General features: G+C 41.3%; 1 protein-coding gene across 1 annotated transcript; it reads left to right on the forward strand.

Moving 5' to 3' along the window:
* The first annotated feature begins 1,254 nt into the window (after nt 1-1,254).
* Nucleotides 1,255-3,966, forward strand: LOC145076932 (protein RAE1-like). The gene is made up of 11 exons (XM_079022723.1): nt 1,255-1,448; nt 1,702-1,788; nt 1,883-1,960; nt 2,048-2,241; nt 2,341-2,482; nt 2,719-2,799; nt 2,885-3,013; nt 3,107-3,184; nt 3,335-3,406; nt 3,503-3,583; nt 3,767-3,966. Exons 1-11 carry the CDS (start codon nt 1,392-1,394, stop codon nt 3,815-3,817), a joined length of 1,050 nt encoding a protein of 349 aa, XP_078878849.1. The 5' UTR covers nt 1,255-1,391; the 3' UTR covers nt 3,818-3,966.
* Nucleotides 3,967-12,227: the final 8,261 nt, after the last annotated feature.

Here is a 12,227-nt window from a genome sequence, read left to right on the forward strand (position 1 = left end):
AAATAGCAATTAAGGGAAAACTACTTTTTACTACATTACACTGACCAATCTTAGTAGAAGGCTGCATTTATTGAAGAAAATATAGAATTTTCTGGAAAGAACACTAATACACAGAAAACACTTAAACTACTACTTTATAAGCTATTTGATTAAATGACACTAAATACTTATGGACTCACCAGCATTTGTAAAAATGCTGATATTCGCTTTTCAAATAACTTGTAATCTCAGGTCAGCAATTAGACAGGTACATCCCCGGAGCTGCTGATGAAGATGGCTTAAGTACCTTGCTGCACTTTATATATTTTGCTTGTATTATTTTGATACTATGTAATGTAAATCTTGTAAAATTATTACTATTAATGCAATGTTTTGTTGTACTTTGATTACTATATGCATGTGTTGTGATACTTGACATGACGTCATCCACCCCAGAACGTTTCCGCCGTTCCGGTTTTGGGGTGTGACAGATGATTGTATGAATCAAATTGAAGTATCTTAAAACCAGATTTATTGATTCTTTTTAAACTGCGGATGTATAGTCCACATCTTCTTTTGCATTTGTTTTTCAAAAACAAACAACACTTTAGTAACCGTTCAAGTTTTTATGATAACTTTAAAATCCACATTTTCTCGGTATAATATCAATACAAATACCACAACTTTACTCCTAATCAACAAAATATGCATTTGTTTAAGGGATTTTTTTGGATGATGTATAATAGATACAAAATGTTGTTTCATTGAAAACGAAATTGAATAAATTGAGCAACAAATACATGAATAAAAAAAGTATCACTAGGGACAACGCTCCTAGTTACAAGAACGATGATGACGAAAGAAATTTGTAGAATAACAAAGTTAAGAAGATGATGACAACAAAATTAATTAGATAAATTAAATATCTTTCACTTTTTATTCTTAGTTATTTTTTATCCATGTGAAATGGTAACAAATATTATATTTTGATTAAATTAATAATATTTTAAAACACATGTCATTATTTCCTATGCATATGAAGATGAATCGGAAAATTAGTAGGAGGATAATTCTCAATTAAATATTGTATTTTGTTTCTTATTTTCTTTTTTGTATTTGATTTTCTATTTTCTTTGTGCACCTTACCTATACTTATTGAAATCATCCAGCCTCGCAATAAATGGGCTGGGCCAGGTTCTTCCGAAAGAGGGAAACTATACCCATTTCGACATATGGTAGCCCAAAGCCTATAAACCTGACCCGGCCTCTCTTCCTTCCACCTCCCTCCCTCTCTCCTTTTCAAACGACCTTTGTATAAACCTTCAATGGCGTAAGCATACAGCTGATTTCTGCCTTAAATTAGGGTTAAATTCAAGACCAACTTACTCTGGTGTACTTCTAGTTCCGCTCAAATGTCTACATTTGGTACCGCTACCGCTTCCAACACGAATCCAAACAAGTCCACTGAGGTAAACCCAAGAGTACATTAATCCAAATTTCATATCTCCAATTCAAGAATTTGCTCTTTTGTGGTATATATATATATATGTATAATATTTTGTGTACTTTCTGTTTTATCGTTGTTATATTGTTTAGTTCTTCACCCAATGCAGATTGTTGTTCTTAATTAGAACCACGCCTCCTGAATTGAAACCTAATCGATCTTTTATGTTTTATTTTGTATTTCTTGTAACCGTTGTAATGATTACTGGTTGTATATAGGTTGTATCACCTCCTACTGATGCTGTATCAAGCCTTTGTTTCAGTTCCAAAGCGAATTACCTTGTTGCAACTTCATGGGATAACCAGGTTTGCGCGAAGTTACACAATTTCATCCCTTTATCACTCATCTACTTGTTTCCATTTGTTTTCTAATTTCCACTAAACAATGGAACGATTGCAGGTGAGATGTTGGGAGGTAACCAAAAACGGAACTTCACTTACCACAGTGGCAAAGACATCAATGGCTCATGAACATCCGGTAACCCTAACTTCTTCCACTCCCCAAATCTCTACATCTTCTTTTGATTTTGACAATTGTTCTCTTGTTGTCCCCTTTTTTTTGAAGGTTTTATGCTCGACATGGAAGGATGATGGAACAACAGTGTTTTCTGGTGGCTGTGATAAACAAGTGAAGATGTGGCCATTGTTGTCTGGTGGCCAACCAACAACTGTGGCAATGCATGATAGTCCAGTAACTCAGGTTGCTTGGATTCCTGAGATGAGCCTTTTAGTATCTGGAAGCTGGGATAAAACTCTAAGGTGTGTAATTAACTTGAAAAAAATGTTATATTGTTTGTGTTTATGATTCTTTTTTAGTTTTTCTTATGATATGTTTTTATGTTATGTCATCTTTTTTAGGTATTGGGATTTGAGACAACAGAATCCAGTCCACACACAGCAACTACCTGATCGTTGCTATGGACTTACAGTGAGACATCCTTTGATGGTTGTTGCAACAGCAGATAGAAATCTTATAGCATTCAACTTACAAAATCCTCAGGTAAACTGTTTTTATATTATTCACAAATTCTGGTATCTGAGGCCACATTTTGTATCTTTTTCAAGAAAGTTTTTTGGTATGATGGAATTGGACACAAAATGCAGTGGTATAATGACTATTTCCATACATTGCTTAGCCTTATTCCATTCCGTTCATTTCTTTCTCATTCCATTCCATACAACCAAACATACCCTAATTGGCAAAAAGTCAACTGAGTTGACTTTTATGTTTAACAGGCAGAGTTTAAGAGAATCGTCTCCCCCTTAAAATACCAAACTAGGTGTGTTGCTGCCTTTCCTGATCAACAAGGTTTCTTGGTATGTCTTTTATTGTATTATTTCTTCTGTTTTAATAAAACAAATACATCTGTAAACTGAAATAATGTTTAATTTTGGTTTATAGGTGGGGTCCATTGAAGGAAGGGTAGGTGTGCATCATCTTGATGAACAACAAAGTAGTAAAAATTTCACATTTAAATGCCATAGAGAAGGAAATGAAATTTATTCTGTCAATTCTCTTAACTTCCATCCTGTAAGATATCTTTTTACTTACTCACCCCCTTAAAAACCCTAAATTCCAAACCCCAAACCCTAAACCCTAAATTGTTTGTCTTTTTTTGTTCAGGTTCATCAAACTTTTGCAACTGCAGGATCTGATGGTGCTTTTAACTTTTGGGACAAAGATAGCAAACAAAGATTAAAGGTATCTCCATGAAAACCCTCTGTAATTTTTGGTTTCATAATTTTTATATTTATGTAAACAAATTTGATAGATGACTTAACGAAAAGATTAAAAAAAAAAGTGAATTTTTTTTGCCTAATAAACTTTTTTACTTATGTAATGATGAGGCAGGCAATGTCAAGGTGCAATCAAGCTATACCTTGTAGTAGCTTTAACAATGATGGCTCCATATATGCTTATGCGGTATGAATTTTTTTATATATATATTGTATTTTTTTGTTATAAAATTGTTTTTTGAGATTTTGTTAGATTTTTTATTTATGTGATAAATATGTGAAGGTATGCTATGATTGGGGCAAGGGTGCGGAAAATCATAATCCATCAACAGCAAAAACCTCCATTTACTTGCACTTGCCTCAGGTACAATATTTTAAACTGATTTATGTGGGGCCCATTTGTTACAGGACGTGACTTGATATGATAGAACAGGTTGTATTGTGTTTGACATGCATTGGACTGTGATTGAGACTTGTAATTCTGTTTAATGGGACAAAAACAAAAAGACATGAATGCCCTTGACATGATTCTTGTGTGTTGTTGTAGGACTCTGAAGTTAAAGGCAAGCCTCGTGCTGGGACAGTTGGAAGGAAATGAAGATGTGCTTTACTTTTACAAAAGACCAAATCTTTTTATCTTTTTACATTTTTATTTTGTGGGTATCAATTGTAGGGATCAGATCCAGAAAAAGAACAAATAGAGTTTAATATTTATGAATAGTTAAGTAGATGTGGTGTTTTTCGTTACTACAATCTTTTTCCCCTAATTACATGTTGTTTGTGTATGGTTAAATGATTTTTAAGTTTGACCTAACAAGCCTCATGGTAGTCAAAATTAAAAGAGTCAAAAATTTAGTTTAACTTGTAAAAATTGGGAGGGAAATTCTGTGAGACCATAACTAAGAGATGTTAGACCATGACAAAAGGACTGCAACCAGTTGGCAATCAGTTGGAAGAATGTGAGTGTTGTGACTTGTGAGCATAAATAGAAGCAAGTCAATAGCATTATTTCATTGTCATATTTTCATGAACTTGTAAATAGACCTCTAGAATGTGAGCATATTTAATAAACTCAAGCTATCAGCTCTCATCAAATTGGTGTCAAAGTTGTTCGAACCATGGGACACAAGATCTGTAGCTGTTTGTGTAGAAGATTTTGAGCAAAGATAGACACAAACACTGGTAAGATAGACTCACCTTTAGGTAATGTTCGATCTATCATGCAAAATTTAAATATCTTAATTTGATTGCATGAAGATGCAAACAAAAGAGCAATGGTTCGATCGGAACCCCTGAAGAAACAAGTTTGGGTATGAGATTTCAACTCATTTTAATTAAAAGGGTTGACATGATATGAAATGGAAACTAAATGAGTAGGGTTAGGGTTGAGAATTTTAGCCCTTGAAAATTACCTGCCTATTTATATGCAACTTTTTTTTTTTTTTTTTTTTCTTTTTTTTTTTTTTTTTTTTAAAGATGTCTTGCACAAACCCAAAACCGAAACCTGATGTAAACAAAAACTTTGAGTTGAGTCATTTTGTAATGTGGAAATGACGAAGTTGTTTATGTCAAGACCGTATTTTCAGTTTTTCGTTACACTCTCGTACTCCGTATTCCATCTCGATCACTCCCTCCTTCCTTCCCCCATCCCTCCTTTCGCCCCTTACTCCTGCTCTTTCCACTTTTCCCTTTAAACATACTATGAATTTCACCTTTCTGTCTCCCTAACTCTTACTATTTCAATGCTTCAACCAAACATGACGCAACACATTTACAAGGGCTAAACCCTAACATGCAATTCAACACGAAATTGAAAGGAAAATAAACAGATTGACACGACACAACATGATAACTAAATGGGTTAGGTTAGGGTCAAACTCTCTTAGCCCGTTTAATGTTTCGACATGACACCACATACATGCCATGTCTATGTCCAACAATCAAGATCAAATTGCAAAATTTTTCTTCGCTCTTGGCGATTAAGGGAAAGAAAAAGAGCATCGATTGACCTAAACTTTAAATCATATACCTTAAACTGTCTGCCTTTCTTGTTCACATTCATCAAAATTTTGCAACGGTAGGATCCGATGGTGCTTTTAAGTTTTGGGACAAAGATAATAAACAAAGATTAAAGGTATCTCCATAACAACCCACAACATTTTTTATTTGTTATTGGGGCAATTTGTGAAGAAAACTGATACATGACTAAAAAAAAGATTTTAAAACTGTTTGCATATCATTTTTTAGAACGACGAATATTTATTAAACCAAAACTAGCAAGAAGCTAGAAGAGAACAAAACATAAACTACATGACAACAAGAGTTGGGTTTTGTAGCCAACCAACCCACCTACTATGACACCAAGCATAAGTCTATGTAACTATACTATCAAAAACAAGGTTTTTTAGGAAAGACCTTATCAAAAAGTAACTTGTTCCTAAAACTCCAAATATGCCACCACATAATCAGGAAAACTACTTCAAGAAACTCCTTAGCATTCTTGTTAAGATGATGATTCTCGAACTAGACAAGCCGATCACCATGGGAAAAAAATCATGGGACAATTTAAACCCCATCATCTCATCGTTTTCTCTAAAGTGTAACGCCCTGATTCTCAGGTATTGTTAATATGAGTTTTTGGATTAGGCCCTACTCGACGAGTTGGTTTACTTACTCGTCGAGTAGCAGTGAGAAGGATCGCGGGTTAAGTGACCCACTCGACGAGTCCACATTGGGACTCGCCGAGTAGGAGCTGGCAAGTGAAACCCTGATTCCCGAGGTTTGCACCCCTATTTAAAAGGACCTTAGCCTCCCTTGGACCTCCTTACAGTTCTAAAGAACCCTTGAGAGCCTTATTCGTGTGTGTGTGTGCCTTGTGTGTGTGTTTGAAGCTTGAAAGAGAGTCCGTGGAGGGAGAAGACTTGGAGGAGAAGGAGATTGAAGCAATTGGAGTGTGGGAATCAACACTCATCTCAGATATCAACTTCAAAAGGTACCCAAACTGTCATTCTCCTTATAGATCTCCTTTATTGGGTGAGTTTTAGGGTTTTCATGGAATATCAAGTTGGTATGATGAGCTATGGGCTAGATCTGAAGTTCTAACTTCAGATCTGGACTCTCTTTGGATTCTAGAAGCATAAAGTTGCAACTTTAGTCATGATTGAGGTCCCCTTTGTGCATAAAGACCCATCAATAGCTTAGACTTGCCATTTTGAGCCTTTAAAGCCATGCATGCACGTAAAGTTTGCAACTTTACGCGATAAGCATGCCTTAGAAGCTTGGATCTGTGATTTGGAGCCGCTGCATGGCTCAAAATGGATCTGTATGGAAAGAGGACTGAATAGACTCGGCGAGTCGCAAGATCGACTCGGCGAGTCGCATGAAGATGGCCATTGAACTCGACGAGTTGGTTGAACAACTCGGCGAGTTCGATGAAGATTATCATGAGACTTGACGAGTTGAAGAACAACTTGGTGAGTCGGATGAGTTTTAACCAAGAATATGTTCGCGAGTATATCCGTTAAAGTCGTAGGGAGGGAACTCGACGGGTGGCCTTAAGGTCTGATTCGGATTCGAAGGAACTCGACGAGTCACCTCGATGACTCAGCGAGTTGGATTGTGCTTCAAGGCACTCGATGAGTAGCTGGGTGTACTCGGCGAGTTGAGGTCAACATGGACAGTTGACCTTGACTGAGGACTTTGACCTTGATCAGGGGTTCACTATTGGGTTATGGAGTACCTTATAAGGTTAAAGACTTATGCGTATATTGAACTATGGTTATAGGTGGTGGGGTCTGTGTCGAGTGATCCGAGAGTTGGAGTCTACCTTCCGAGTCGACATCTGCGAGGTGAGTTATCCTCACTATATCGATAGGGTCTACGACACCAAGGCCGACCCATTAGTTGTTATTGTTATGGTATGTTACATGTGGTTATGATATGTTAGATCGGTATCTAGATAAACAGTATGTTGTCATGCTCTTATGATCTGTTAGGATTGATATGTTAGTGACCTGGTTAGGTTGGTGTTTTGGTTATGAGAGATTACTATGATCGATGATTTGTGAGATAGTCATACCTGATATTTGTACATGTACGGGTTGATGTGGTTATTGATCTGATTAGATCGGCGTCCTGGTAATTAGGACAGTATTATGTTAGTGACCTGGTTTAGGTCGGTGTCCTGGTATATAGGATGATGCTATGTTAGCGACCAGTTAGGATGTTGCTATGCATTATGATTTGCTAGATCGATTGGTTTGTCTATGGACTGTTATGTGATTACCAGTTATATGTACACATGGTTATTTGCTTGTGGTTTGGTTGAGGCGGTCCTGCTTTATGTTGAAGGCCAACATACCCTATGAGCGGTACGGGAAGACTATAGGCCCACGTGGCGGACCAGTCATGCCAAAGGCTCGGGATAGGTTCAGACAGACTGTAGGCCCGGTAGGGCGGACCAGTCAGGCCGATGGACCAGTATGCATGTTGATTGACTGATTATTACTGTTATGGTATTGTCAGTGTGGTGTTGGTATTTTGGGGGTGGCTCACTAAGCCCTCGGGCTTATAGTTTTTAGTTTACTGTTTCAAGTACTTCAGGAAATCGTGGAAAGGCAAAGGCGTGACCGTATCGCTCCTCATCCTTATGTTATGATTTTTGGGACACTCTGATGGAAAATGATTTGAAAATATTTTGTAAACAATGCTATGTGGTTTTTATTTATGATTGAAAAAGTTTAAATTTTGTGTGAATTTTATGGATGTTACAAGTTGGTATCAAAGCCTTGGTTTGAGTGAATTGGAGGAACACTCGTGTGAATCCAGTCTCAAATCAAGGAGATTTTCGGAAATAAGTTTTAAAATGGTTTTCAAAATAAAGGATGGACAATGCAGAGGGTACGATCAGCCGGAGCCTGTAAGTAAACCCCAAAATTACCATGCAGTTATTTGATATTATGATATGTTAGAACAGCATGCTAGTGCTAGGATAGGGATCTTCAGGAATCACATGATAGATTTGCCTGATTGCATGATGCCTATTAGCCTAGGGTTTCTTGTACGTGGAATTGATATCATAATTGTAGATGTTTAGTGTATGCATCACGGCTGTGCATAATAAAGACCTTATAGCCTGAGAATGTTGATTCGGCCTTTGGGTAGGATCGGATATTCGAAAGTCTATTGGGTCCAGTGTTATGTGCAGTTAGCGTGCATTAGCGCTGCAGGGGATGATGGAAGTTTCATGGATGTGAGAGTCGTGTTAAGTGGTGAGTCTAGATGTGAGGTATTTGGTATTCCCCTAGAATGAGGGTTGAGCGCATTTCCTATGTTGATGATATTGTTAGGGCGTTGTGGTGATACTTGAGACAAATATGGGTAGGTGTGGAAGGTAGTATGTGCCCGTACTACTGAAAGCATAGGACCCATACGCGTAGCAAGGAAGTCACAACCCTTAGGGTTTTTGGGTTTTGGTATCCCGACATTAAGTTATTTATTTGATGACTTATATATATTTCAGTATGGTGGTGACGAGACGTGTTGCTTCGGGATCTGGATCAGGATCAGGATCGGGGTCGGGAGACGGAGGGTTGGAGGTGCCAGTAGCACCCGAGCCCGTGGTTCAAATAGGGACAGAGGAGTTGGATGCTAGGATCCGGGAGATCATGCACGACGAGATTGTTGTTGCGTCCCGAGCGCAGCTGCTAGAGATGTTTGGGTCGATTAAGACCGCGATGGTTGAGTATTTTGATAAGTGATATGCAGCTCTAGCAGAGACAGCTGCCGCTGCAGCCACTTCGGCTGTAACTGCGGCAGGGGTTGGAAGAGGAGCCGGCAGGGCTTTCCAGTACTGGGACTTCGATAATACGAAGCCCCCGACGTTTGATGGTACAAAGGATGCGATTAGGGCTATGAGGTGGTTATTTGACGTGGAGGGTTGTTTCTTCACGTGCTCATGTCCTACTGACCAAAAGGTCAGGTGTGCCCTGAACCTGCCGAGGCTTGGGGCAAAGGACTGGTGAAGGCTGACGTCTGGGTCGTATACTGATGATCAACGGGTTGCTGTTACTTGGGAGCAGTTCAGAGATATGTTCCGCACCCGCTACGTTCCAGGCGTTGAGCGGGAGCGGCTTGCGCAGGAGTTTCTGACCTTGAGATAGGATGGGGAGTCTGTGATGGAGATTACCGGTATGTTCACGGAGAGGGCTATGTTTTACCCGGAGTTCGCTTCAAAGCAGTCTCAGATGACTCGTTATCTGAGTATGCTCAAGATTGATATTCGACAGTTCGTGTCTACACAACGATGTGATACCCTCCTGGACCTTCAGGAAGCCGCTAGGCGGCGTGAGTTGGAGATAGAGCTGCAGCTGAAGGAGCAGCATCAGGCACCGACACAGTCTCAGCCGGCGCCTAAGCGGTCTAAGACCGCTGATACACGGTCTGGGGGTCAGCAGAGCTGCACTTGTGGAAAGTGTGGCAGGGTTCATTCGGGAGTTTGTAGAGTAGGAGGTGGGCGCCACAAATGTGGCAAGGAGGGGCACTATGCCAGGGACTGCCGTCAGTCTGCTCCCGCAGATATGAGGATTTGTTACCATTGTCATCAGGTTGGTCATGTGAAGACCAACTGTCCGCAGTTTGCCGCCAAACCGACACAGGGTTCCGCGCCAACTGCTGCGAGGATTGGAAATGGGAGGACAGTCAAGGTGGAGCCTCCGAAGGCTCAGGGTCGCGCCTTCCAGCTCACGGCCGAGGAGGCCACGTCAACACCAGATGTGGTTGTTGGTACGTTTCTATTCTCTGTCTCAGTTATTGTATTTGTGTTATGCTTATTGATTGTACCTGTGGTTAGGTACGTTTTTACTAAATTCTTTGCCCGCTTTGGTATTATTTGACTCGGGGGCGAGTCGGTCGTTTATATCTCAGTCCTTCTTTAGAGGTTTCAGTGTGCTGATAGATGATCTTGAGTATCCGTTGCGAGTTTCGATCACCAACGAGCATGAGGTTTCTGCTTCTTCGGTCTACCGGGGATGCGAGTTAGAGATTTTCGGGGTGTCCTTCCCGATAGATTTGATTCCTATCCCCATGGGGGATGTATGCGTGATTGTAGGGATGGATTGGCTTAGCCGTTTTGGCGCCATGATCGACTGTGAGGGACAACGGGTGGTAGTTTGATCCCCAAGTGGGGGAGAACTTGTAGTATATGGTGAGGGCACTAGGTTAGGATCAGGGTTTTGTTCAGCAGCCAGGGCTCGACAGTATATTTAGCACGGGTGTGCCGGTTATTTGGCGTATGTGGTAGATACGCGGGTTAGAGAGCAACTATCAGTTTCTGAGGTCCTGGTGCTGAGGGAATTTGTTGATGTGTTTCTGGAGGAGTTACCCGGAGTGCCTCCGGAGAGGCAAGCTGAGTTCAGGATCAACTTAGTGCCATGTGCGGCCCCTATCGCCAAGGCGCCGTACCGACTGGCACCGCCTGAGATGCAGGAGATATCATCTCATTTGCAGGAGCTGCTGGGCAAGCAGTTTATTCATCCGAGTAGTTCACCCTGGGGAGCACCGATCTTTTTCGTCAGGAAGAAGGACAGTTCGCATAGGATGTGCATTGACTATAGGGAGTTGAACAAGTTAACGGTGAAGAACCATTATCTACTCCCGAGGATAGATGATCTTTTTGATCAACTGCAGGGTGCGTCTTGGTTTTCCAAGATTGATTTGAGATCAGGATATCACCAGGTCAGGGTGAGGGAGGAGGACGTGGAAAAGACTGCGTTTCGGACTCCTTATGGTCATTACGAGTTTGTGGTGATGCCGTTTGGGCTCACCAACGCGCCAGCGGTGTTCATGGATCTGATGAACCGAGTCTGCAGACCAATGCTCGATCGCTCGGTCATTGTGTTCATAGATGATATCTTGGTGTATTCCAAGACCCGAGAGCAGCATGAGGAGCATCTTAGGGACCTGCTAGGGGTTCTGAGGTGAGAACGGCTATATGCCAAGTTCTCGAAATGTGAGTTTTGGTTATGAGAGGTCCAGTTCCTCGGACATCTCGTTAACCAGGAGGGGATTTTGGTCGATCCGACGAAGGTGGAGGCGGTAATGCAATGGGAGACTCCGAAATCTCCCTCAGACATCAGGAGTTTCTTGGGTTTAGCAGGGTATTATCGGAGATTCATTCTTGATTTCTCCAAGATTGCCGTACCCCTCACTCGTCTAATGAGGAAGGGGGTCGGTTTCAAGTACGGCCCTGAGTAGCATAGGGCGTTTGAGACCCTACGGCAATGTTTATGCGAGGCGCCGGTGTTGACACTCCTCGAGGGAGTGGAGGATTTTGTGGTATTTTGTGATGCATCCATCATGGGCTTGGGGGCAGTCCTCATGCAGAGGGGACGAGTGGTAGCCTATGCGTCGTGGCAGCTGAAGCTGCATGAGACGAGATACCCTACTCACGATCTTGAGTTGGGAGCGGTGGTTTTCGCTCTCAAGATTTGGAGGCACTATCTGTACAGGGTTCGTTGTACTATATACACAGATCACAAGAGTTTGAGACACATCATGGATCAGCCGAACCTGAACATGAGGCATCGCAGGTGGATGGATGTGGTCAAGGACTATGATTGCGAGATCCATTACCATCTGGGTAAATCCAATGTGGTTGCGGATGCTCTGAGCCGCAAGTCAGCTGGGTCCTCGACCCCATCCAGGTCTATGAGGATAGAAGTGGATTCCCCACTGGTGGGTTTGATCAGAGATACTCAGATTGAGGGCATGAGGCCAGAGAACTGGAAGTTGGAGAGGATTAAGGGCGAGAGCGCCCGGTTTGTTCAGGATAGCCGCAGATTGCTGACCCGTTACGGTCGGGTTTGGGTTCCGATGTCTGGAGGGGTCCAACAGACAGTGATGGAGGAGGCTCATAAGTCTTGTTTTTCGATTCACCCGGGAGCCACCAAGATGTACCGTGATTTGAGTTCGAGTTATTGGTGGCCTGGTATGAAGCGAGATATCGCTTG

This window comes from Lactuca serriola, chromosome 9 (genome assembly GCF_051521515.1).
Source record: "Lactuca serriola cultivar US96UC23 chromosome 9, Lser_US96UC23_V15, whole genome shotgun sequence".
Classification (NCBI taxonomy): Eukaryota; Viridiplantae; Streptophyta; class Magnoliopsida; order Asterales; family Asteraceae; genus Lactuca; species Lactuca serriola.